This window comes from Vicugna pacos, chromosome 13, assembly GCF_048564905.1.
Source record: "Vicugna pacos chromosome 13, VicPac4, whole genome shotgun sequence".
In the NCBI taxonomy this organism is placed as follows: Eukaryota; Metazoa; Chordata; class Mammalia; order Artiodactyla; family Camelidae; genus Vicugna; species Vicugna pacos.
The window spans coordinates 59,373,238-59,399,379 of record NC_132999.1 but is presented as its reverse complement, the minus strand read 5'-3'; the positions used below and the strand labels follow the sequence as shown (position 1 = coordinate 59,399,379).

The window sequence follows — 26,142 nt, the reverse complement described above, 5'->3', positions numbered from 1 at the left end:
CCAGGCTCAGACCCTCACGCCCACGTCTTTGGGGAAGGACTAATGAAATCTTAAGCCCTGAGATTTACTGAGGGCTTATCTCGGAGCTGTTCTAAGTGCACTACAGGTAACTATGTCATTAACCCGTGCAAGAACCAATAAAGAGAGGTCGGTATAATCCTTACTTTTGCAGCGAGGAAATTGAGGCTAACGTTTATTGATACCATCAAACCTTGGCGCGGAGTCTAGGGTCTAGAAGTTGTTGCCTCGCTCCCGTCTCCCTTCCTTTTCCAGGTCGGGATGAAGCCCCCTTAAGAAGGGAGGGGAGAAGGCGGCGGCGGAGGGACCCGGGAGCCGCAGGCACAGGCCGAAGGGAGCTGCCTGGACTCGGGAGGCCGCGGTTCGGGCAAGTCTGCAGGAAACCCTTCCCCCCGGCTGCGCGGCTCGGAGGGGGAGGGGGCGGCGCGACACCGCCTCCGGGGCGGGCCCAGTGCGTGGCAGCGGGATCGCCGGCCCCGTCGCGAAGTTTCCAGCCCGTGAGCGCCGCTGGACCGGCTGGACCTCCCAAGACCCCGGTCATGCGGCCCCTGCTGCTCCTGGCCCCGTTGGGCTGGCTGCTCCTGGCTGAAACGAAGGGCGATGCCAAGCCGGAGGGTGAGGGCCCCGGTCCCAGGGCGGAGAGGGAGATCCGGGGCGGGAGAGGGGATCATGGGCGGGAGCAGGGTAGGGGATCGCGGGTGGGAGGGCTGGTCTGGGGGCTGCCACCGTTAGGACCGTCTGTACGCGAGGCCTGGACTCCCAAGGGCATCTGGGTTCAGGCTGCTTGTCCACCGACTCGCTGGTGACTTGGACAAATCACTTCCCCTCGTAGGGTTGCGGTTCCCACATTCGTGCAGTTGAAGGGTTGAAACAGCCGGAGTTCCGTTCAGTAACCAGAGGGTCGATTAATAATAGCGCTCATAATAATAAGGACGATAGCTCCCATTTATGGAGCACTTGCTGTGGGTCAAGCATCAATCAAGCAGGATGGCAACCTTCCTGAGTGCATCCTTCTATTCCCATTTTCCAGCTGGGCAAACGGAGGCTCTAGAATTGATTCTCTTGCCCAACCTTAGCTTGTGGGCTTTGGAACCAGGATTCACACCTAAGTGTGTCTGGTTCCAGAGCCCACCTGGGAGCCTCTAGGCCTCACAACCATGAGGATGAGGGACCCCTCGGCTGGGCGGTGGGGTGGCTCACATGGAAGAACCATTTGTGCTTTTACCCCTGTCCTCTGTGGTCTGCTCTGACCCTGCCAGGTAGGTCTTACTCTCTCCAGGTTTCACATGAGGAAACTGAGTCCTAGACAGGCGCAGTGATGGCCCAGGGTTGTCCAGCCTTGGAGTGGTGAGTCCCAGATCTGCTGGACTCCAGGTCTAGTGCCCCTTCTCCTACATCCCCAAGGCAGTTTGGATTTCAAAGTGTGTCCCTCTCTCCTGAGCGGGGCCTACTCCCCAGCCCTCCCGGGGCCTCCTGCAAGGCCACCCAATGAGCATCTGGGAGCCCCAGGAGGGCATAGACCGTGGGCAGTCCCAGCGAAGCCACCCATTCCATGACCCCCAGTTCCTCTTGCTTACCCTCCTAGAGAACCTGGGAGAAAGGCAGGGTAGCAGTTTAGCAGACCCTGTCCAAAGTCTAGCAGTGGTTTTCCCAGATGGATGACCCCTGATGCCAGGAAAAGGGATGGGAACCTCCATTTCTTGAGTACTTCCTTTCTGCCAGATTGTGCCGAAGGTGCTCATGGTGAAGCAGTGGTGCTTAATCTCGTGAGGCTTGGTGATCTAGCCTGCAAAACAGGGGTGATAATACCTCACTCCTAGAGCTCTTAGAGGGATTCCGTGGGATGAGGCCTGTTGGTGAGAGTTCAGCTCAATGCCCAACCCGTAAAGGCATTTTCTTTCTTGGGCCCAGCGCTGCCAGCGTTCCTGAAGTATCACAGCAGAGCAGTAAGACAAGTCAAAAAATCCAGTGAGGGAGGTACTAAGCACAGAGCTAGGCTGGTGGTGTATGCAAAGGGCCTGTGGTCGGGGTCCAGTTGCTGGCCTTTTTTCCCCCTGGACCTCTATTCCCTCTGCATCTGTTGATGTGAGTTCCCTCCACCCCAGACCATCCCAGGAGAGAAACTCCAGTTGCCCACAATTAAGTCCAGGGAGTTGGAGGGACCAAATTGACGACAAGGCTTCAGGTGCCCTGACTCCCAGCAGATGATGGGAAGGGACAGTAGACACAAGGCAGCCCCCACAGAGGGTGCAGGATTCAGGGTGTTGCCGAGAGAATCCAGGTAAAGCACCTAGTAGATAATCAGCATTCAGAGACAGTGTGTCCGCAGGCACAGGGCTCATGTCGGGCTGCTCTCAAGTTGAGCCCTGTGCTTCCCTTGCTCTGTTCAGACCCTTTTGATACATAAAGAATCATTAGCCTCATTTTGCAGATGAGTAGACAGGCCCTAAAATGTTTAACACGGTCTCAGGTTGCCAAAGCCAGTTGGAGGTGGAGTCCTTGCCTGGGCCTCAGACCCTCTGCACATTCATGCAGACCCGTGCCTCTGGATGGGGGGTTGTTGCCCAGAGATGCTGCCTGTGGGCGTCTGCCTGACTCTCCCAGACCTGACTGCTTGGGGACCCCTCAGTCTGTTGGCCAAGAAGAGAGAGTAGGATGGTAGTTTTCCTGGAGGTCTTGCCCAAGCTGCCCACTGGTGTCAGGAAAGGGGCACCCCAGCTGCCCGTAGAGGCCAGATTCTTCCTTCTCCTGGCTGCACCAGGATGCCCAGTCCAGCATCAGGTGGCTGGGATGGGGCTGATGAGGATTCCACTGGGGCAGGTGCAGGGATGGTGCCATGTGTCCCTTAGGGGCAGAGCAAGGCCTGGAGTGGGGCAGGGGTTTGCTGTGGAGTCTTGGGGGGTGTGGTGGGTGGAGATACTTTCAGTGGCTTGTGCACCCTCATCCAAACACCCAGGATTCGGTACATGGAGAGAAAGATGGACAGCTGTCACTTTCCGGGGGCTCCCAATCTGAGGGGGGAATACAGAGCTCCTCACCCAAGTGGATGCCCAGTCTAGTGGGGGAGATGCAACCCTCTGCTCCCAGAGAGCCCTGTGCCTGATGGAGGAGACACTGCCCTGTTTCGGGGGAGCCCCCAGACTACTACGATGGACAGACAAAGGTCTTCAATAAAGCAGCATCCGAACAAGCGAATTTCCACAGAGCTGAGGGGGTGGGAGAGTCCAGATGCCACATGGTTTTTTTCTCCCTTTTGTAGATGCTTTTAGCTGAGCCCCTACTCTCTGCCTGGGCTCACGCCTTTCTCTGCAGGACTTCATCTGGCCACGGAGAAGGGGAGCGACCAGCCCGAGCCCAGCGTCTGCTGAGACCTGAGGCTCCCGGGATGGGGATACCGGCGGGGCTTGGGCGGGGCCCCAGGTGCTGCTGCTCCACAGCAGGAAGTGGAGTGTCAGAGACACCCAGCTGGACGTGTCTGTGTCGGGAGAGGGGAGTCTGAGTGGGAGGCCAGACTTGGGGGAAGGAGGGTTGGCCCTGGCTCTGGGAATCCCCATCTCCTGGCATTCTGCCAGACCCTTGCCTGGCTTCTGTTCTAGCCCTGGCGGGTGTGGGGGCTGGGGGAGGAGTTTCATTCATTCCCATCTCCCCGGAGAGCAGACTGGGTGTGTCATGACCACGCCTGAAGAGCCAAGGCCACATGCTGACCGTCTGCTCCCTGGCCTGGGCTGGTGCTGCTTAGGGAAGGAAGGAGGCGGCATCTGACAGAGCACAGCCGAACCAGACCTAAGTCCTCAGCCTCATCTCAGGACCCCAGAGAGGTGTCTGCACTCCCCCCAAGTTCCTGGCTCAGCCTCTCGCATCATTCTCTCTCCCAGGAAGGTGCTTCTCTCCATCCCTGCCCCTCCAGGGCAGCACCTGCCTGTGCACAGCTCCCTCTATTAGGGGAGGGTCCCTATGACAAGAACCCCCCGTGGCCATCATGGCCAGGTGCTGTGCTAAGCCCTTCGCACACCTTAGCTCATTTGATCCTCACCCGAGTCTCTGGAGGAAGATACTATTGTTATTACTCCCATTTCACAGATGAGGAAGCAGAGGCACAGAGAGGCTGAGTTACTTGCCCAGCAATCTCTCCTTGCCATTCCACTCTGCTGTCTGGTGTATCTCGGCTGACCCCGCATCACAGGTCACCCATCTGGGAAAACCACTGCTGGGCTTTGAGCAGCAGGTCAGGAGGGCTGAGAGCCCCAGCCCAGGGCGGCCCGCTGGACCAGACAGAAAGCAGGTGGGCGGGGCCCTGGTGGGCAGGACCGAATCCTCCACGTTGACACCCTGTGGGCCTGTGAGCTGCCCAGAGCTCTGGCTGTGCGGTGAGTTGGGAAGAGAACTCACCGCGTGACTGGAGCCAGGTGCCCAAGCGGGGATGCCTGAAAGAAGGTGGCTGGAAATGCTGGATTCAGTCCGCAACTGGGATTCCCAGCATTCCAGGATGGGGAACAGGGAAGAAGTGAGGTTAAGGGCCTGGGCATTTGACATTCCAGTTCATTCCCTTCTCACTTCCAGCTTCTATGACAGAGTATTTAGTCTCTCTGTGCCTCAGTTTCCTCACCTGTAGAAGGGGCGGGTAGAAATATCACCTACCGCAGAGGGTGTTGATGGTTAAATTCGGTAATGAGTATAACAAGCTTCACACAGTGTGTGGCGGCTGGTAAAGGCTTAACGGGTGAGAGTCACCTTCCCACAGTGCTCCTGAGGGCCAGGCAGTGCACACTTAAGGCTTAAGGCACACTCTGTCCCAGTCCTGGGGAGGGAGAGGGACACCAAGGAAATAGAGATGTGGGCCTGGCCTGGCAAAGGGAGAAGGAGCGGGTTTGTACTGGTACCTCGCCTGCTGGGTACATGGAGCCTGCACAGGCTAAGAACTGACCGGACAAGGAGATGAGATTAAGGAGGGCTTCCTGGAGGAGGTGGCCTAGGGCCTCTTCAGGGGAAGGAGCAAGTTTTGCAGTCAGGATGAGGGAATGGCTTCACTGAGGCAGTTCATGGGGGTGTTGAGAGATGCTGCCAGGGTCCCTTGGCAGAGGGGCCTGCCTTGAGTTCTCTTGCTGTGAACCCCCTCCCAGGCCTCTGCATTGGAACCCAGAGTCAGAGGACTGGGGGTGGATTGGACCAGAGGTTTCCAAATGTGGCTGACATCAGAAATCACCAGGGAAATGTAGGAAAAATCCAGACTTCTGGGTCCATCCCAGGCTTTCTGGCCCTGGGGCTTGGGAGTCTGGATTTCACACCTTCCCCTGTGGTGCTGATATACAGGCAGGGTTGGGACCCTCTGGCCTGGGTGATTTTGTGGGGTCCTTGGCCAGGAACGTGGGTGTTGTGTTGCCCAGAGAACCCAGGATTTGTTAAGGCTCCATTGTGAGCACCTGGCAGGAAAACCAAGCAGAGACAGGCTGGGGAGGGGGAGCTGCAGGGGCATGTGGGAAGGGTCTGGCATGGCCTGTGGCACTCCCCTCCACCTCACTGGGCAGTCTCTCTAGACAGATGGAGACAGATGCCTGGCCACCATCCCAGGCCTCGGCAGTGTGTGCAGAGGTTAAGAGAGGGGACGCTGGGTGCAGGCGTCTGTGTCCAAACACGGTGCTGCTGCTTCCTGGCTCCCTCGGGCAAGTTACTCATCATGTCTGAGCCTTGGCTTCCTAACTTCCTCTCTCCAGCTGCCTGCCTTCAGGAGCCCCGATCCAATGGAGAATCCAGAATCTCATAGATGCACACGCTGGCTTTTTCCATTCATGAAATGTGACACTCTTCCTGTCCCCAGTAGCCCCTGTTGTCGACAAGAGGGCCTGAGTTGGGGCCCTGGCTCTCCTCACCTGGGGCAGACTTAACCATCCCGGCAGGAGTTGGGGGAGCCCTTCCCCAAGTGTGAGCAGCTCCCCTCTTTCCTGGACCCCAGGGTCAGATGGTGAGGCCACTCCTCTCCACACCTGCCTAGTGAATCCACCCCTTTCTGTTCCAGGTCTCCAGGCCCACCCCCAGCAGATTCTTGCCAATCCTGGCTGGGCCACCACCTGGCACCAGCCCCTGCTCTGGGACTGAGAGCCTGCCCCCCGGCTCAGCCAGTGCTGCCAGACTGGGCCCCTTTGTTCTTTTAGCCCAGGCTCCTCCTGACTTCCTGGGGAGGTGGGCTTGGGAGGGCCTTACCTGCCTGTGCTGGCCTGGCCACTTAGTGGCTCTCTTCACCCTGAAGAATGTTAAATCCTGGACCCCAGGGAAGTAAGGCTCACCCAGTGAAACAATAATGGGTGCTGCAAAGTGGAGTCTCGCCTCTGAGGGCAGGAGAGAGGTCAGGAGAAATCCGAGAAGGCTTCATGGAGGTGGTGGCAGGGAAGAAGTATCACTGGCCTTGCTGGAAGAAGGTTAGAGAATGGACAGAGAGGGGAAGCCCTGGCAGGAGGGAGGGGCCTGGCAAGGTGAGATTCCTGGCTGGAGGAGGGTCCACTCTGTGGAGGTAATGAGTATGTTTCTAGGCCAATCAGCAAGAGCCTTGAATGCCAGAGCAAGGCATTTGCCTCTCACTAATCAGCATCAGTAATAGCTCTTAGCATGTGCCAGCATCCCAATAAAGATTTTACAGGCCCGCTCTCATTGCATTTAATGCCAGCAGCCCTGGGAAGTAGGTACTGTGACTATCCCTGTTTTACAAGGGGGAAACTGCAGCTCAGAAAGGTCAAAGACTTACCTTACCCAAGGTCACACAGTTGGTAAGGAGCAGAGCTAGGAGTTTAACCGGGTCAGCTTCAGAGCCTTTACTTCTCAGGGAACACAGCCTCAATATGTGGTCTGGGAGGGGCTTCCCCGGGGCTTCCAGAGATGCCATCTGGGGAGTGCTTCCAGCAGGTTCTAGTATAGAGTTGAAACCACACTACAGAGCCCAGAGAAGTCCTTTGTTAAAAAGGTATCAGGAAAAAAAGAAAAAAAAGTTAGCAGGTCTGCTCTGACCAAAGGCCAGGATTTCAAGTCAGTTGCCACTCCAAGCCAACTCTTATTGGTTCTCACAGTTTGGGGAGAATCCAAGGCCGAGTGAGGCTTAGCAAGAAAGTCTGTTAGCAATTGATTAGCAATGTCTGCCCTGAGTGCAGGCATGGAGAGTGGTGGTTGTCCCTGGGCTAATGTCTGTTATTGGCCAGAGAGGTCCTGCTGGTGGTCAGCATTCAGAGCGAATCTTTTCCTCTGCTCCTGTGGGAGGCCAGAGCCCCCTAAATCCAGAGAGACCAAGCCCCACAGTGCAAGGTGCAGACACCTCTGCTCTGTGTGCTTCCTGCCATGTTGGTCAGTTACCAGGTGGACAGAGCCTGAAGGAGATTGGGAGACTCAGGTTATGTCTCAGCTCTGTCATTAACCAGCTGAGAGATCTTAGGCACATCCCTTCCTACTTGGGCCTTGGGCCCTTGTCTGTAATGTTGACAGGATGACATACCCTGTGGGATTTGACACATCCCACTGGGCACACTGATCACTCCTGCTGTCACCTCTCTTCATTCTCCGTTCCCATTCACCAAGCCCTTCTCTGTCCCTAGACAACCTTTTGGTCCTCACGGTGGCCACCAAGGAGACCGAGGGGTTCCGACGCTTCAAGCGCTCAGCCCAGTTCTTCAACTACAAGATCAAGGTAAGGGGCTCCCCAGGCGGGGTAGAGATAGCCAAGGGGTGGTGGAAGAGTCCAGGAGCTGGGTGTCTGCCTTTCCCAAACTGACTTGGGGCCACAGGGAAAGCTGGAAAAGCAAGATGGGAAGAACATAAGCAAAATCTCGGAGGTGCTGGAGATGGAGGGTCTGGGGAGGTGAGACTGTAGAGAGAGATGTGGGAGTGCTCATGTTAGGCTGCATAGGACTCTCCTGGGGACATGTGTCTAGTTTAGAGGGTGGGGCCTGGAGATCAGCATTTCTACAAATCCTTCCCTCAAGTGATTTTGAGATGCCCTAGAGTCCTGTGCATGCTACCTCTGGGGCTGAGCCTTGCAGGGAGACATTCCTCCATTTAGCTAAGTGTGCTGCATGTGTCAAGTACAGTGGTGGGTGGGCACTGGGGTCAGAATGATGGACAAGACAGATGATGGCACTGCCTACACAGCTTGCAATTTGGTGGCTTTAAGACAGAAAGAAAGAATATTTGTTCACATGAATGAGAGTTTGAAGCTGAAGGCTGCTTCAGGCATAGCTGGATCTAGGAGTCCAAGCAGCATGGTAAAGGCTTTGTCTTTCCCCCTCTAGGCCCTTTTTGTTTTTATTTGCAGACATGCTCTCTCTACATGGTGGCGTGATGACCAACAGCCCCAAACCCACATGTCCCAGACCCACATGCCCCAGCTTCTCAACCTCAGAACAAGAAAGCCTTTCCTTAGTTTTAACAGAAGAGTCCCAGGGAAGACCCTGATAGGCCATACTTGGGTCACATGCTCAAGCTCACGGCTGCGGGAGAGAGATGGGGACACTGACTGGTCAGCTGTGATTACATGACCGCACCAGGAGCCTGTTCAGTCTCACACACGTCCTCGAATGGTTTCCCCATGGGAAGGGGAGGACGGGCTGGACAGACAGAAGCAAAGATGTTCACAGCCCAGGTGGGGGTGGAAATATAGCTGGCCAGATTTTTCCTTTACCAAAAGCCCATATTAAGGGGCCTTTCTCTGCAGGCACTGGGCCTAGGGGAGGACTGGCATGGCGAGAAGGAGGCGTCGGCAGGCGGAGGGCTGAAGGTTCGACTGCTGAAGAAAGCCCTGGAGAAGCACGCAGACAAGGAGAACCTGGTCATTCTCTTCACAGACAGGTAGGCGGCTGGGGGCTTCCTGGACTGGGCCTTTCAGCTGAGAGATAGAATATTCTAGAATAAGACCCTCCCAGGACATGAGCGATGAGGGAGGATCACTCTAGCTAAGGGTGCCTACAGTTTTAAAAGGCCTGTAAACCCCAGAAAAGACCCTCTGGTGTGGCCCATTCCTAATCTTCATAAAAAGGTGGGCTGGGGGGCCTGCCCAGGTGTGGTGAGCTGTGCTTTGAGTGTGAGACAGGCATGGATTTTGGGGACCATCTCTCTGCCCAGGGAGGGGGTGGAAACGTGGCGGGCAGGGCAGAGATGACAGGGCAGATCTGTGTCCCAGATGTGGCCCAGGGCTGGCGTGGGAGGTTGGGGAGAGCCTTGATCTGGGTCTCCTGACTGTGCCCTCCCTGAGCCCCTGCTCACCTCGGCCCCACCCCGTCTTCTCCCGGCTCTGGCCACAGCTACGACGTGGTGTTTGCCTCGGGGCCCCGAGAGCTCCTGAAGAAGTTCCGGCAGGCCAGGAGCCAAGTGGTCTTCTCCGCCGAGGAGCTCATCTACCCGGACCGCAGGCTGGAGGCCAAGTACCCGGTGGTGTCCGACGGCAAGAGGTTTCTGGGCTCTGGAGGTGCGGAGCCTGGGTGCAGAGTGGGTGGGGGGGCTGGGCAGGCTTCAGCGGGATCCATCGACTGCCTTTGTGAGGATCCCCCCTTGCTTGACATCCTGTGTCTAACTGGTCCTGCACACAGTGTCCTCAGTAGAACTCCTGATTTTCTAACCCTTACATCTACTCCCCTGCGACCTTCCATATCTCATCAAACAGCCCTCTGCCTGCACAGGGCAAAACTGGGAGTCACCCCTGATTCCTCCGTTGCCTTCCCCCAACCAGTTCGAAAGATCTGGAATCTGCCCTCTCATGTCCACACCCACTGCCACCGCCTCACATGGCCCCTGGCATTGGCAGTCGTTCCTAACTGCTCTGCCAGCCTCCATCCTCACCCCCTCACCCCTTTCCAGTCCGTGTCCACCCAGCAGCCAGGTGCGAGTCCACACACCTCACTCAGTGGCTTCCCAGTGCACAGAGAATAAAATCCCTATTTTACTCTGGATTCCTCTGTGCGGCCACGGAAGGGGGATCCGCCCCCAGCAGCCACGTTTCCCCATTGGCCGAGAGAGTCAGTGCAATCCAGATGGCCTGGCCCTGGCCCAGGGGTGGAGGTGTCCCCTGGGGCAGGGCCCTCCCTCGCTGCCACCTTCTCCCTTCTCTCTTCTCTCTCCGTTATGCACTGTAGCCAGGGAGCTGTGTGGGATCTACCCTCTAAACCCTCCTGTACTGTGTGACCTTGGCCCAGCCTCTTTCCTTCTCTGGGTCAAATTTCCCAGATAACTGTAGAAATGGGGCTCTAAGCCTATGTCCCACCAGCCCTGCTCCTCTGGGCTCCTAGTCTAATTCTTTATTCACCTGTGTGGTGCCCAGGACCTGAGCTGGCGCAGCTTAATGAGTACCATTGATTTTTCTCTCTGGGCTCAATGGGAACTTGTCACCAAGTGGCATTAACTGGTGGGCTGTTTCCAGCCTATAGACATTGCCTCCCCTCAATCCAGGAGGACTTCTGAGAGGAGGCAGGGCTTCTGCGTAAAGAATGGAAGGTAGATGGGGTAGAGGCTGGGAAGAGGCCCCTGGCTTAGGGGCCAGAAGCTAAGTATTTGTTTCTTTGTGTCCCCTGACCCCCAGGCTTCATTGGTTATGCCCCCAACCTCAGCAAACTGGTGGCTGAGTGGGAGGGTCAGGACAGCGACAGCGACCAGCTCTTCTACACCAGGATCTTCTTGGACCCAGAGAAGAGGGTGAGAGGCAGGGGGGTGCGGCTGAGGAGCAGGGGTGGGGCTGGACCAGACTGCACTGGGAGCAGCCCCCCTAAGCCTGACCCCCGGGTTGGGCATTGATATTTCATTTATCTGTTCTTCCATGCACTCATTCACTCAGCAGGTGTTTATCAGGTGTCTGTTGTGTGTGAGGTACTGTCAGCTGTAGGGCAGGGATCTGGTGGTGAATAAGACAGTTGGGCTCTCTGCCCCCTCGAGTAGGGGAAACAGAATTTACAGCCTCGTGTCAAGTGGTGATGAAAAGGAACTGACAGGCTGAGCTGCTCCTGTCCCACCCTGCCTGAGGGGTTCCTGGGGGCTGATGAGATCTTGGCTGGACCCGGGCCCCAGAAGCCAGGCCTCCGAGCCTGCCTCGAGGCGAGGATCGTTGAGGGGATTGGAGGTGGTAGACCAGTGTACCCAAATCCAGCCAGTATTCTCTGGGCAGGCAGGAGAAATTTAGGGAGCCCTCAGGGGTCAGTATTTCTGGATTCTTCCCTGCTTACCACCCACCCCAACCTCCATCTATATTTTTGCTGTGTGACCTAGGGAAAGTCACTTCCCCTCTCTGGGCCTCGGTTTTTATTATCCATGAAATAATGAAGTAAAGCGTTTGGACCTGTGCAGTGGTAGCTATGAACTGGATCTTTTTGTTAACTCAGTCCTTCCTCCTCCTTCCCCTTTGCCTCCAGTGACATGGCTAGCAGAAGCCCACAGTCTAAAATATAAAAGTGGAGCTACTCCCTATGGGATGAGCACTGGGCCTAGAGTCCCACTTGCCCTTCGTCAGCCTGGCCTAGGGCTCCATGAGACACAGTCCGATCTCAAGAGGCAGCATTGTGCAGCGAACATGGACTTCAGGACCAGGCTACCTGGGTATAAATGCCAGTTTAGCCAGTTACTAGCTGTGTGACTCTGGGAAAGCTACTCAACCTCTCTGTGCTTTGTTTTTGAATCTGTAAAATGCAGTGATGATAGTACTTTCTCATAAGGATGTTGTGTGGATTCAATTAATTAAAGTATGTGGAATACTTAGAATAGTGATTGGCACAGAGTAATTACTAGCCAGGCATTTGTTATGATTACAGTTGTAGCTGAAACAGCTGTTTCCTTAGATTCCTTCCAGTTCTGAGAGTCCCTGGTTCTGCATGAATAGAGCCACTAGACCAGTAGACCCCAGAGGCTTGGCCACTGGCTGGCCTTCCCAAGGCTCCCCGCTGCCTTTAGGTGACAGGGCAAAGTGGGTGTGGAGAGAGGAAGTGGCAGGAGTAAGAGGGCACGCTCCCCATCCTACTCTTACTGTGACCCCACAGCTTCTACTTAGGGTTGGGGCCCTTTTGTCTGCAGGAGCAGATCAATATCACCCTGGACCACCGCTGCCGTATCTTCCAGAATCTGGATGGAGCCTTGGGTGAGTAGCCTCCACGAAGAGGGGGATCTTGAGAGGCTGGTAGAAAAGAGATGAGGATTCCAGGCAGGGCCTGAGCCAAGGAGATTCCTCGTCTCCGGGTCCCCAGAGACCACCTGGATGTCCTGGAGGCAGAGCTGTGTCTCTCTGGGGGTGGAGAAAGGAAGACCAAGAGGTCAGTCCAGGGCACCAGGCAAGGAGGCAGCTGCTCAGCCTGGGAGGAGCTGGGTGGTGCACTCACAGGTACCCGCCCCCTGCCCTGCATCCCTGGTCCTTACAGATGAGCCTGCTTCACCTCCTTCCCCTGTCCTGCCATCTCCCAGGGCTGGGGCAGGGGGTTGATGAGTGACTTGGGAAGCAGAGAGGCCCCTTGGCCCTTGAGACCACAATGTTCTTGTCCTGGTCCCAAGTCCATAGCTGATGACGACATTGCTTTACCACTCTCTTGTTGGGTGACCTCAGGCAAGACACACACACATCCCTCGGACCTGTTCTCCCATCTTTAGGAAAGAGAAGTTGGACCAGATCATTGATTGGTGTTTTCATGGGGCCAGTGGACCCCTTTGAGCACCTGAGGACACTCTGGCTACCCTCCCGGGAAGCTGCGGAAGCATCGCACTCTTTGGCCTATAGGTTCTGGGACTTGGTGAATCTCTGTTAAGAAGCTGAGTCCAGATCACTTCTTGGAAGGGCCAGGAGCTTGCACAGAGGGGCTCCTTTTATTTGAGCACCCACCACAAAAGGCCTCCCTCCCCAGCATCTTCTCAAGCCTCTGGGAAAACGCCCTTCTCTGCTAATTTTACGATTGTCGAACAAAGCAGCTTCCTCCCCGCACTCTTACGTGCAGACTAATGGGGTCAGAGCTTGGGTATTGAGACCCCACTGCAGGGGCTCCCTCCACAAGGGCAGGAATTGTCCCCGCCCTGCCCGGGCCTGCCCGTGGGGCTGAGCTGTACCTGGAGCTGGGATGGTTCAGGTCTTCACTTGCTCTCATCCCCTGCTTCCAGATCTAATAAGGAATCACAACAAACAATGGGGGTTGCCTTGGATTCTGTGCTCGCCATGTGCCAGGCGTGGTGCTAAGTGCTCACTGGACACAGAATCCTCCCACTGTGGCCCCCATTTTACAGATGAGGAAACTGAGGCTGAGAGCCGTGAAGTGACTACGCTGGGGCCACACCCTATTCACTGGGGGAGAGCTGGGATTTGAGCCCAGGCTGTCAGCCTGTGGACCTGATGCTGACAGGTCTGTGCTTGTCTGACCCCCAGATGAGGTCGTACTCAAGTTTGAAATGGGACAAGTGAGAGCGAGGAACCTGGCCTACGACACCCTCCCGGTCCTGATTCATGGCAATGGGCCCACCAAGGTACAGAGGGGCTACAGCCCCCCAGGAGAGTGGGAAGCAGGGGGTGAGGAGCACACCTGACTGTGCTCTCAGTGTGACCCCACAGCCTCTCCTTGGGGTCAGGGCCACCGTCCTGGGACCTGCTGCCAGATCACTGCTTCTGACCTCACATCTGAGCTGAGCATGGCACCTTCTCTTTTTATCGTGGTGGTCCATGATGCGCTGTCCATCTCTGCTGACCACAGAGGAGGCTGTTGTCCCCATCCAGTCCAAAGCTGGGCTGCCCTGAGTCATCCGTACTTTGTCACCCCGGGGCAGACTAGTTTCTACATTCAACAAACATTTATTGAAGTTTGCACCGGGGCATGAGGCATAGGCAGCCTCAAACGGGACAGACAGTTCCCTGTGCTCCTGGGGCTCCAGAAGGGGCCGGGGAGCAGCCAGACCTCACCTGCCCCTGGGGACCTGGCCCCCTGGATCCTGGCACATATCTCTGTGGTCCTTAACCACCCTATCAGAATCAATTGGGCGGAAGGGGAAGGGGAGCATCTTAAAATGCAGATTTCCTGACACCACCCAAGAGCTGCTCAGTTGGAATGTCTGAGGGGGTGGTGCCCAGGAATCTGCATTTTACAAGCTCCCAGGAGATCCAAAGATGCAGAAGCACCAGAGCGCTGAGTCCTCCCTCGGCCCTTGCTCAGAGCAGCTTTGGTAATCTCCAGGGGGAAGAACACGCTCCCCAGGACCCACCCAAAATAAAGACACGTTCCTGCCCACTTAGGGGTAGCAGAAGGCTGGGGTTTGGGCACACCAGGGGCCTTGGGAGATGTGGCTTGGTGGTTGCGGGGGTTGAGGGAGGCTGGCCTGGTTCTTCTCAGACCCCTCGTTTCCTGACAGCTGCAGCTGAACTACCTGGCCAACTACATCCCACGCTTCTGGACCTTCGAGACGGGATGTGCCGTGTGTGACGAGGGCCTGCGCAGCCTCAAGGGCATCGGGGTAAGGCTGTTGGACACTGGGGGCTCCATCCCTTGGGGTGGGGGAGGTTGGAGGATTTTGGAAGAGACTCTGTTGTCCTCCCTGTCTGGGGTCCCATCCTCCTCCCTACCAGGCACCTCCTCCTGGAAGCCTTCTCAGACCACACATGGCTCCAGCTCTCTCTGATGCCTAAGTTCCCGTTTCTTCCGCCTGGTCCCTCAGGCTCTCCTGTAGCCCTCTTCCCCATGACCCTTTCTCCTCATTTATGGCCCACTTCAAACTCTGTGCCAGCCTGGCTCTCCTGACAGTGTGCCATCAAGCAGTCCTTGCTCCAAGTCTGGGCTCACGCTGCTCCCTACCCTGAGCAGGGACAGCTTCTTGCTGCTTCCCGACCAGTCCCTGCCTCTGTCCACCTGCACATCCTGCTCGGAGCGCCCCAGCCCAGGCCCCTTTCCTGCTGAGTCCGCACGCCACTGCTCTGGAGTCTTCAGGCCACCCTAGGGGCTCGGCTGCGGCGCAGTGGCCGGACATGGCCGGACTCCTGTGCCGCCCTCTCCCCACGCAGGATGAGGCTCTGCCCACGGTCTTGGTTGGCGTGTTCATCGAACAGCCCACGCCGTTCCTGTCCCTGTTCTTCCAGCGGCTCCTGCGCCTCCACTACCCCCGGAAACGGATGCGGCTTTTCATTCACAACCATGTGAGTAGCAGGCACTCGGTGGGGTCACTCTGTGGCTTGGGTCAAGGGCATAGCCCCTCAAGATGCCCTGACTCCGCTGAGGAACTGACTAAACTGGGTTACCTGGGCCAAATGAAAGTGGGAAGTGGGCTCTAGACCCAATCACTGGGTTGACTCTGGAGTCAGACTGGCTGGGTTTGAATCCCAACACCACTGCTTATATTGGCTGTGTGCCCTTGGGCATGTTACTCAACCTCTCTGGGCTTCAGTTTTCTCATCTATTAGATAGGGATAATAATAGTGCTGGCCACATAGAGCTGCTGCAAGGGTTAAACTAGTTGACCTGTGAAGCACATGGAAGAGTGCCTGGTGCATAGGAAGCACATAGTAGGTGCTTTTAGCCGATGTCATTCTCATTGTTTCCCCCAGTCTTTCCTAATTTGATCTTGTGATAGTCAAATTGGTTTTCATTCCTTGAGTACCTTCTGAGGAATCAGGGAGGGCCCTGAGGCCTGCTGCTCTGTGGGGAGCGGGCCTGGATTCAGCATTCCTAGCTCTGTCCCTTGTCGGCCTCTCCCTCCTAGCTGGGTAAAGTCCCACCTCTCAGCTTTTGCTAGGAGAAGCCAGGTATGCTCTCCAAACCCTTCCTGTCGTCAAGGCTTCTTGTCTTCCATGGCGTTTTCTCAGCTGCCCCATCTAGGGTAACCCGTTTCTGAGACGTCTCGGCCCTGCCTGTCTGCACCCCACTCCCGGGGACCTGTGGTCCCGCACTTGGCTCTGCCTGTGTCACAGATGTTCACTCAGCTGTGCCACCTGGAAACCGGAGAAGGGTAATAGGCCCTGCCCTTAGAGGCTCCCAGCTTCCCTGGAGACGTCAAACCTCATGTCCACGAATTGTGACTTTGTGTAGGAATAGAGAACCGTTGCAGGTAGTCTTTGAGGACCTACTTCGTGCTGTGTCTGACTTGTTGACTCCTGACAGTGACCCAGTGAGGGAGGCACGATCGCCCTCCCATTTTACAAGGGAGGAAACTGAAGCAGAAATAGGTGAAGTGACTTGTCCAAGGTCAAGCATCCAATCAGCAGAGCCAGGCTTCACTCTGAACCCTGGGTTTGTTTCTGAACACCTTGCTCTTTCTGCTTTCCCAGGCAAGGGGCTCCTGGTATAAACTTGTTTTTCAAAGCATGATCTGAGGATCACCTGGAGAGTTTTATAGTAAAGCAGATCCCTGGGCCACACCCCAGATCAGCAGAATCACCAACTCTGGATGTGGAGCCTTCGGGGTTAGGGGTGCTATCCGGGTGATAGAAGCTCTTAAGAGGCCTCTGGGCCCGGCCTGGTCAGGGGAGGATGGTCAAAGCATGGCCAGGAAGGGCACTCCAGGCAGAAGGTCTGGCATGGGCTGAGTTCTGGAGATAGGAAAGTAGGTGGCCAGGGGTGTGCCAAGGATGATGGGGGGTGGGCAGCCTGCAGTAGTGGAAGATGCAGTGGTCCCTGTGGTGGAGCTTCATCTTCACCCTCCATCCCCCCCACCCCCAGGAGCAACACCACAAGGCTCAGGTGGAGCAGTTCCTGGCAGAGCATGGTGGCGAGTACCAGTCCATGAAACTGGTGGGCCCAGAGGTGCGGGTGGCGAACGCCGATGCCAGGAACATGGGCGCGTGAGTTGGGGGCCATGGCTGGGGGGCCGTGGTATCAGGAGCACCAAGTGGGGAGATGGAAGTTCAGGAGGTTGTGTGGTCTCCAGCCCCTCTCTGGGCCTCTGTGTTCCCCTCTGTCAAATGGGGAAAAGTTTCTGTCCTGCCAACCTCAGGACTCCTAGACGGAGCTAAGCAGTGTCCTTTGGGTTCAGGAAGCAGGAGAGAGAAAGAGGAAGGACTGGAGGGCCAGAGTAGATAAATGTTGACAATTAGAGAAAAAGTCTTTGATTTTTTCCCTTTGTTATTAAAACAAACGGATAATTTGTGTTGACTGTAGAAGAGTTAGTACCAATCAGAAGTTAGCAAAACTTTCTGTAAAGGACTACATAGTAAATCTGTGTAAATTGGCATTGTGGGCTCAGCCGCCACCACTCAGCTCAGCCATTGCAGCATTAATGAATTGTGGCTGGGCTCCAGTAACATTTTATTTATCGACACTGAAATCTGAATTTCAGATGATGTTCACGTGATTTCTTTTGATTTATTTTTTCCCCAGCTATTTAAAAATGTAAAACCATTCTTAATTCATGAGCCACGTGAAATCAGCCAGGAGGCTGGATTTGGTCTGTGGACTGTAGTTTGCTGAGTCCGGCACCAGATAAACAAAAAGAATATCGATTTTTAAGGCTTTTGGTCCAAGTTACCAAACTGCCCTCCAGAAAGGCAGAACCAGTTTACCCATGGCCCTGGGCAGTCTAGGGGCCTGTCTGTGGGCCTGCTTTCCCCAGTACCAAGGTTTTCAGGGCACTTAATAAACAGTGTCCAGGCTCTGAGTCTTTGTTTTGACAGCCTAGCAGCCCAGGGGTTGGGTCTCGGAGTCGGGAGGGACCTTCGAGGCAGCTGGCCCCAGCCTGCACCAGGCCAGCCTGAGTTCTCTAAAGACCGTTGGCTGGTACCTGGTGTTCACAGATGTGGGTGGCAGTGGAGAGTGCAGGGTAGCTCTGGGATCCTGCGTGGAGAGGCTGCCCAGAGCCCCAGCCCCGCTGACCCTGCGACCCCTGCCTGCAGGGACTTGTGCCGGCAGGACCGTGGCTGCACCTACTACTTCAGTGTGGATGCTGATGTTGCCCTAACTGAGCCCAAAACCCTGCGACTGCTGATCGAGCAGAACAAGTGAGGCTGTGGGTGGGCTGCAGCCAGGCCTCCGGGCCCCAGCACCGCTCAGGATAGGCCTGGGCCCAGGCCCGGGGTGCCAGCCCTTCACCTGCCTTTCCTCTCCTCCTCCGCTTTGGCCTCACCTATTACCTGGGGTGCAAGCTGGCCTGGCTACCTTGTCTTGGTTTGGCCCACGATGTTCCCCACCTCCTGGCTACAAGCCCCAAGCCGTCACTGCCCCCACCTCCTGTAACCCTTCCCCTGCTTTCCTGGTTGCCCTATGGGAGGGAGCGGACCCTGCTCCAGGCCCTGCCCCAGGGAGGTACTTGCAGGATGAAGGCTCTCTCCTCCCCTTCCCCATACCTAGATCTGCCCCAAACTCCCTGTGGGCAGCGGGGCTCCCACTGAGATGCTCCCTTCCTCAGGAACGTCATCGCCCCATTGATGACCCGCCATGGGAGGCTGTGGTCAAACTTCTGGGGGGCCCTGAGTGCAGATGGCTACTACGCCCGCTCCGAGGACTACGTGGACATCGTGCAGGGGCGGCGTGTGTGAGTACCAGCAGGATTGGGGCACCCCTCATCTGTTTTCCTCCTGGCTTTGAAGCACCACCCTCCCTGGTATTCCCTTCTTTGTTGCCCTCAAATTCCTCTGAACTGAAGCAAGAAAGACTGCAGTCAGACACACAGAAGGACTTCCTGACAATTATCCTGGGTCCATGTGTCCAGGGTAGTAGGGGAAGCAAATCAGTACTGTCCTATCCTCCCAGACTGTGACTTTCCCCTCCCTCTGACCCCTGACTCCCACCCTATGATCCCCTCACCGTCACCCACGTCACCCTCCACCTTGCTTTCTCTCCCTTAGCGGGGTCTGGAACGTGCCCTACATCTCGAACATCTACCTGATCAAGGGCAGTGCCCTGCGGGCTGAGCTGCAGCAGACAGACCTATTCCATCACAGGAAGCTGGACCCGGACATGTCCTTCTGTGCCAACGTCCGGCAGCAGGTCAGCCTGGGCTGTCAAAGGAGGCCCCATTGATGGGGAGGATGGGCTACTTGTCGCCATAGGCCCTGGAGCTTCTGAATCTTAGCAGGGATGCTCAAAGGCTGCCAGGCCCTGGTGGAGGCACTTGGGGCACCGGGCATCAGGGCTGGTCCTCGGCGTCTGTGGGAACATGTTAGCGGACCCAGTTTTCACATCATCTCTTTTATTTACATTTTTGACAGAGCCTAAAGAAAACTGAACTTTCTACCTAAAACTAAATTCTCTGCCTTTTCTCCAAGTAATGTGCCCAAAAGATACCCTTACCCTATCCCTGGGCCCCACCCAGTGTTATTTTGTGGTTATTTTGATTGATGGATTGATTGATTGTATTTTAAATGTGGCAGCAGGATGGTGTTTCCCCAGTGCCCACAACTACAACTCCAGAATCAGAACGCCATCCTTTTCTTTTGCACATTCATTCTTTCATTCCTGTTCAGTCCTCTAGGAAGCTTTCCCTGATGGCATCCCCATTGTCAGGCCTGGGCCAGGCACTGGGGAGATGGGGTGACCCACACCCAGTTCCCTGATCTTATGAACTCGAACCTGGTAGGCAGAGGAGGCTGTGGTCATGCCTGACCCCCAGGGGGGTGTCCTGGGTAGGGGGAAGGTTTCTTCCATCTGGCCTGCTCTCCCCAGGATGTGTTCATGTTCCTGACCAACCGGCACGCCTTCGGCCATCTGCTCTCCCTGGACAGCTACCAGACCACCCACCTCCACAACGACCTCTGGGAAGTGTTCAGCAACCCCGAGGTGAGGCCCTGGGTGGGTGGGCATGGGTGGGAGCTGAAGGGACCGCAGTGATCCTGTGGCCTGAGGTGCATCCCTCTCAGAGCGCGACCATGGCTGGTACCCCATGGGCCCCCTGCTTCCCTCCGCCCAGGGGTGCTTGTAAGGCAGGACTTGTAGGGAGAGGGGAGAGTCTCCAGAGGCAGCGCCATCTGGTGGAGGAGGGACCGGGAGTCAGAGGCTTAGGTCTGTGGCCCAAAAGCTGTGACTTAGTTGAGACTCTCCACCTTTGGGGCCTCGGTTATCTTAGCTCTAAAATGGATACACTGCCCTAGCCTGCCTCACCTCCGAGGGTGATGTGATGATCAGGGGAGAGCAGAGTGGTGACATTGTGCTGATGTGGATGTGGGCACATACCTGCAGGCAAACCTGTACACAACTGCTCACTTGTGTACACACACGTGCAAACACCCCCTCCTGTGGGCACACTGTGCCCAAACGGCTGGCATGACCCAGTGGGCGTAGGCACATACCAGCTCCTCCAGGCATGCATGCACCCACCCACACTGCATGGGGCTGGGGGCGGGCAGAACCCTCTCTTGGAGCAGCCCACGCAGTGGAGCAAGGGGTGAGCCCCGCTGGTCCAGGCCCGGCCTGAGGACCCCAGCTCCCCACCTTTCCCGCAGGACTGGAAGGAGAAGTACATCCACGAGAACTACACCAAGGCCCTGGCGGGGAAGCTGGTGGAGACGGTAAGGGCTGGGCACCCTGCAGAGGATGGGAGCTGGCTGGCCTGGAGGGGGAGGAGGCGCCTTTCTGTGCTCTGGCAGTGCTTGGGGCGAGGGACTGGGCAGTGGGGTGGCCCCCTCCCCCTGTTGGCACGTTCCAGCTGGAGCCTGCAGGGGTCTTGGGGGCCTGACGCTCTTTGCTGGCTGGAGCAGAAAAGAGGAAAATGTCCCCAGACATCATCTCAACTGGACCACGGCCAGGAGTGAGAAGCAAGTGCTTCTCTGCTTCCCCTGGAGCCTCTGCTCCCTTGATACACATGTCCCATTCCTGGCCCCGGCCCTGGCAGCTCTGTGACCTTGGCTGAGAAGGGCCGGCTCTGAGCTCTGCCCCTTCCTCCCTTTGGCTCACTGAGCCCCTGCTCAAGCTCCCTGGAGACACTTGTGGGGCACTTGGAGGGCTCACAGGCCTGGGTGTGGGACTGGGGATAGACCACACGAGGGGTCTTGCCTGCAGCGGGTTCTGCGGACACCCATGGGGGCAGGGGGAGGATGTGGTGGTGCCACTCTGGACCCTGTGACTGAGTCCCCACCCTCTCCAGCCTTGCCCAGACGTCTACTGGTTCCCCATCTTCACGGAGACGGCCTGTGACGAGCTGGTGGAGGAGATGGAGCACTACGGCCAGTGGTCTCTGGGAGATAACAAGGTGGGGGCCCCGGACGCCTAGACTGGGATGGTGGGGAGGCTGCCCCTCCACCCATGCCTTGCTCTGGGCTCTTTTCCTGGCAAGCCAGCCAGACTCCCTGGGACTCTAGATGGGGGTGCTGGCAGGGGTGCCTGAGGCACTTAGGAGTAGAGCGATTGGGAAATGGGATGGAGTGTTGGTCCCTGAGCTGCCATTGCTGCTGGATGACTGAGCTGCTTCATCTTAAGTTGCTAGGTGTCCAGTTCCTGATTTGTTATTAGAATGATTTAGCTTCCTCCCCCTAGTTGGGCATGGAAATGGGAGAGGAACGAGCAAGTGTGGGATAAGGAAGAATTAGGAAGCGACATCAATGTCAAGTTCACCAGACAGCAGAACCAAGTGGCATGATGGATGTGAGAGGCAATGCAGTCCCTGAAAGAGGAATTCATACCTGCCCTCACCTTGGAAAGTTCAGGAACCATTTTTAAAGGCACACGCGCCCCTAGGCTGTGTACTTCGGAGACTGGCTAGCCTTTGGGCTGGCAGCTGGTCTAATCATGGTTCTAGTTACTGCCTGATCTACACACTTGGTGGCTGATCTCATCTCCAGAACTCAGTACCTTGCATAGTCCATGTGTGGTGTCTGGTGAACCCTTGTGCTCCAGTGACCAGGCCCGCCCTGGGACACTAGTGCCCCAGCTAACTTGTGGCCCTCTGCATTGGTTTTCTGTGCTGTGTAATGAATCACCACGAAGCATGTTTTATCGGCTTAGAACAGCACCCACTTCCCATCTTCCAGTTTCTGTGGGTTGGGAGTCCGATAAGTCTTAGCTGGGTCCTCTGCTCAGGGTCTCACGAAGCTGCAGACATGGTGTCAGTGGGGATTGGGGTCTTATCTGAGGCTTGGTGGTTCCTTTTCCAAGCTCATGTAGCAGAACTCATTTCCTTGCAGCTGCAGAATTTCAGGCAGCTGGTTTCTTCCAGGCCAACAGGAGAGAGTCTCTCTCTTCAAGATCCTCCTTTAAAGGGCCCACCCAGGATGATCTCCCTTTTGATCGACCCAAAGCGAACACACAGGCTACATTAATTAATTACATCTGCTGAACACCTCCACCCTTGTCCTGTAACCTAACCTTATCCCTCATGTTGTTCGCAGGTCAAAGGGAGGAGATTAGACAGAGGCTGTACACCAAGGGGCCGGGATTTGAGGGCAAGAGGGTCCATCTTAGAATTCTGCTTACCACACTCTCCATGGTCACTTCCAGGACAACCGCATCCAGGGTGGCTACGAAAACGTGCCAACCATCGACATCCACATGAACCAGATCAGCTTCGAGCGGGAGTGGCACAAGTTCCTGGTGGAGTACATCGCCCCCATGACGGAGAAGCTCTACCCAGGCTACTACACCAGGGTGGGCGTGCCTGGGGTGCAGCCAGGATGAGGGCAGGGAGTGAGGGGTGAGGTGGGGGGCATTCCTGGCTTGGGGGAGAGGTCTGAATACTTGGTGTCAAAGAGTGAAGGCTCCTCCCATCAGGTGTGAGGTGGGGCCTTGGGAGGCAAGGCGTCTGGGGTACTGGGGAGCCTACTCCGCCTCTGGCCTCTGACTCTCCCCTTGGCATCCTTCTCTGTGTACTTAAATCCTGCTTCATTGACTCCTAGGCCAGCCCACCAAACAAGCTCCTGGTCAGCTGGCCGGTGTGCCCGGTCCTTCCCTCGGCTTCGCTTCAGCTCCCTCACACGTGTATCCACTGACGCCTCTTTGGCTTTTGCACGCCTTCCCTCACTCAGTCACCTCCATGTGTACACGGTTTTCTCCAAAAATCTGCTTTGAATGTGCCTGGGCCCTGCCCTCAAGGAATCACCAGCCAAAAAGGGTTGTGAGGATTAAGTTAATGTCTTCCTTCTTCCCCTCCCTTCTCCTCTCTCTCTTCCAACTCTCCTTCACCTCCTCCCCTTCCTCCCCTCCCTGTCCTTCCCTTTCTCCCCATACTTTAATTGAGGCCCTTCTTTGTGCCAGGCACTGGAGAACACGGGGTAAGCAGACCTGCCCTCACGGCCGACATGCCAGCTAGTGGATGAGGGGCCCCTCCTGTGCACCCCCGCCTTTCCTGGCCTCCGGGGTCCGCTCTCTAAGCCGCCTGTCTTGTCCTGCTTCCTTGGCACAGGCGCAGTTCGACCTGGCCTTTGTTGTCCGCTACAAGCCTGACGAGCAGCCCTCGCTGATGCCACATCACGACGCGTCCACCTTCACCATCAACATCGCCCTGAACCGGGTCGGGGTGGATTACGAGGTGAGCAGGGGTCACCTGGGCCAGAGGTGGGCAGAGGGGTGGGCTGTCTGGGGAGCAGCTCAGGGGTGGTTGAGGCAGAGGGGCGCAGAGAGAAAGGGTGCCAGGTCCATGGGGAAGGCTTCCTGGAAGGGGTGGGTTCAGAGCACAAGCTGGTGGGAGGGAGAGGGCTTGAGCTACAGCAGGGCAGGGGAACAGGAGGTCTGGGGCCAGACCGCCCGGACCTGGGTCCTGCCTGCCCCATCACCAGCTCTGAGTAATGGGTCAACAGGCACGTTTCTTAGCATCTCAGTTTCCTCGTATCTTAGATGGGAAAGCCTAGAGTTCCCTCCATAGAATGGTTGTGACAATTACCTGAGCTCATCCAGCTAACTGCTTACATGGACGCATATTAAGTACTCAAGGATTGATAGCTATTAGTAATAAAAAGTTTAGGGGTTTCCTCATTCTTGAAAGTAAGAAGGCAGCTTTGGGAATGTCAGTGCAGTGTTAGTCCAGATGTGGGGCATAGGCTTGTGGCCAGACGGGAGGCCTGGGGAAACCAGGAAGACATGAGGATGGGTGGGGAGCAGTTCTGTGGGGCCTCAGGGCCCCAAGGAAGGCCTGTAGGTGTGCTCGGCCAGGGAGCCAGTCATTCTTTCATTCATTTACTCATGAAGCTACTATTTTCTAAGCTTTTTGGAACTCATTCCTAGCACGGTGAAGGACACCAGTAAAAACACCGATCATTTTTAGAGTTTACAATGCATCAAGGGTTCACATAGGGGATGATTTTGCCTCTCCCCCAGGGGAACACTGGCAATATCCAAAGGCATTTCTGATTGTTACAACCATGGGGGTGCTACTGGCATCCAGTGGGTAGAGGCCAGGGATGCCCGGGACCACCCCCCATAAGAAAGAATTATCTGGCCCATGGTGGTGATAACTGTACAGCAGTTTGGATGTACTTGATACCACTGAACTGTACACTTAAAAATGGTTATGATGGTAAAGTTTATGTGGTGTGTATTTTACCACAATTAAAAAAAAAAGAGAGAGTTATCTGGCCCAAAATGTCCATAGTACTGAGGTTGAGAAACGCAGCCCTAAGCTCTTACTTGTATCATCTCATTTAATTCTCACAATTAAATGTGCAGTTTAGTTTTCCAGAAGGGGAAACTGAGGTTCAGGTTGGTCACAAAGTTAGTGAAAGATGTAGCCGACACTGGCCCAGTGCTGCTTGGCGCCCAGGCCAGTGCTCCTGGTCCCTTGCTCTTTTTTTTTTTTTTAACATTTTTTATTGATTTATAATCATTTTACAATGTTGTGTCAAATTCCAGTGTTCAGCACAATTTTTCAGTCATTCATGGACATATACACACTCATTGTCACACTTTTTTCTCTGTTAGTTATCATAACATTTTGTGTATATTTCCCTGTGCTATACAGTGTAATCTTGTTTATCTATTCTACAATTTTAAAATCCCAGTCTATCCCTTCCCACCCTCCACCCACCTGGTAACCACAAGTCTGTCTTCTCTGTCTGTGAGTCTATTTCCGTCCTGTATTTATGCTTTGTTTTTGTTTTTTTGTTTGTTTTTGTTTTTGTTTTTTAGATTCCACATATGAGCGATCTCGTATGGTATTTTTCTTTCTCTTTCTGGCTTACTTCACTTAGAATGACATTCTCCGGGAGCATCCGGTCCCTTGCTCTTTGCGGAGGGTCTTCCTTACCTTAGGCAGCTAGTGGCCAGCACTCCACAGGGCATCCCCAGGCAGGCTGTGCTGAGGGGTGCCTGGCTGCGATGGTTCAGAGGGAAGGATTGGTGGAGGGGGCAGTTTCCGGTGGGAGAACTGGCGCTTCCTGTGGGGGAATTGACACTTCCTGTCTCCCAGGGTGGAGGATGTCGGTTCCTGCGCTACAACTGCTCCATCCGAGCCCCGCGAAAGGGCTGGACCCTCATGCACCCTGGGCGACTCACGCACTACCACGAGGGGCTCCCCACCACCAAAGGCACCCGCTACATCGCTGTGTCCTTCGTCGATCCCTAATTGGCCAGGCCCAGCCACCTTGGACCTTTTCCTCTTCGTCAACAACCACTGCCCAGCAGCCTCTGGGGCCTGGGGGTCCCAGGGAAGGGTCCAGCCTCCGGACTCTTGACCTCTCATTGCTCTTGGAGCCACCATCGGAGAGACTGGGCCTGGGCCACAGACCAGAGGCGGAGCACACCTCCTGGGCTAGGGATTTCCTGGTGCTGTGGACGCAGCCCCGGGAGACAGTGTTCACTTTCACTGCTTTGTAGCAAGTCATCCCTTCCCACCCGTCTTCCTGAAATACCCAGTCCTACTCTCTCTGCTTCTTCCAGGGGGCAACACTTGAGCAGAACAGGGGCTGACCCAGCTGCCCAGAGAGACTCCAGGGGTAAGAAGCCATGCCCTGGAGCTTCTCCCAGGTGGAGCTGCAGCCCCGGGGACTGCAGGACTGTCACCAAGACCTGGATCAGACTCAAGTCCCCACGCTGACTGAGGAACAGCTGAAGCCCCTTCCTCCCTGTCTCCTATCATGAGAGCAAAACTCTGTCCCTTGGAGACAGTGACTCAGAAAACCTCCCGGGAAACAGGAAATGCATTGATGCCACAGCTCCATCCTCTGCTGGACCTGTGCTGGGGGGCGGAGCGGGAAGCGCTGTGTCCTCACACTGCACTGCATCACCCTGTCCTGGGTGCCTCTGGAGAGAAGGACAGACAGTCAGAAACAGGAGAGTTTCTATTAAAGGTCATTCAAACCACTGA

The 26,142-nt window shown here is 55.8% G+C and overlaps 1 protein-coding gene across 1 annotated transcript; it reads left to right on the top strand.

Annotated features, from left to right (window-relative positions):
- The first annotated feature begins 267 nt into the window (after positions 1-267).
- On the top strand, positions 268-26,142 carry PLOD1 (procollagen-lysine,2-oxoglutarate 5-dioxygenase 1). The gene is made up of 19 exons (XM_006196666.4): positions 268-633; positions 7,593-7,684; positions 8,708-8,841; positions 9,294-9,457; positions 10,565-10,677; positions 12,043-12,106; positions 13,373-13,470; positions 14,347-14,448; positions 14,993-15,124; positions 16,644-16,765; positions 17,813-17,917; positions 18,325-18,450; positions 18,764-18,905; positions 19,581-19,694; positions 20,357-20,422; positions 20,998-21,102; positions 22,347-22,493; positions 23,248-23,373; positions 25,246-26,142. The coding sequence occupies exons 1-19, from the start codon at positions 558-560 to the stop codon at positions 25,399-25,401; spliced, it is 2,184 nt and encodes a 727-aa protein (XP_006196728.1). The 5' UTR covers positions 268-557; the 3' UTR covers positions 25,402-26,142.

Coding starts and splice junctions, on each gene's coding strand:
- PLOD1 (XM_006196666.4), top strand. CDS start 558: ATGCGGCCCCTGCTGCTCCTGGCCCCGTTGGGCTGGCTGCTCCTGGCT. Junction 14,449..14,992: donor GCAGCCTCAAGGGCATCGGG/GTAAGGCTGTTG, acceptor CTCCCCACGCAG/GATGAGGCTCTGCCCACGGT. Junction 16,766..17,812: donor GATGCCAGGAACATGGGCGC/GTGAGTTGGGGG, acceptor CCCTGCCTGCAG/GGACTTGTGCCGGCAGGACC.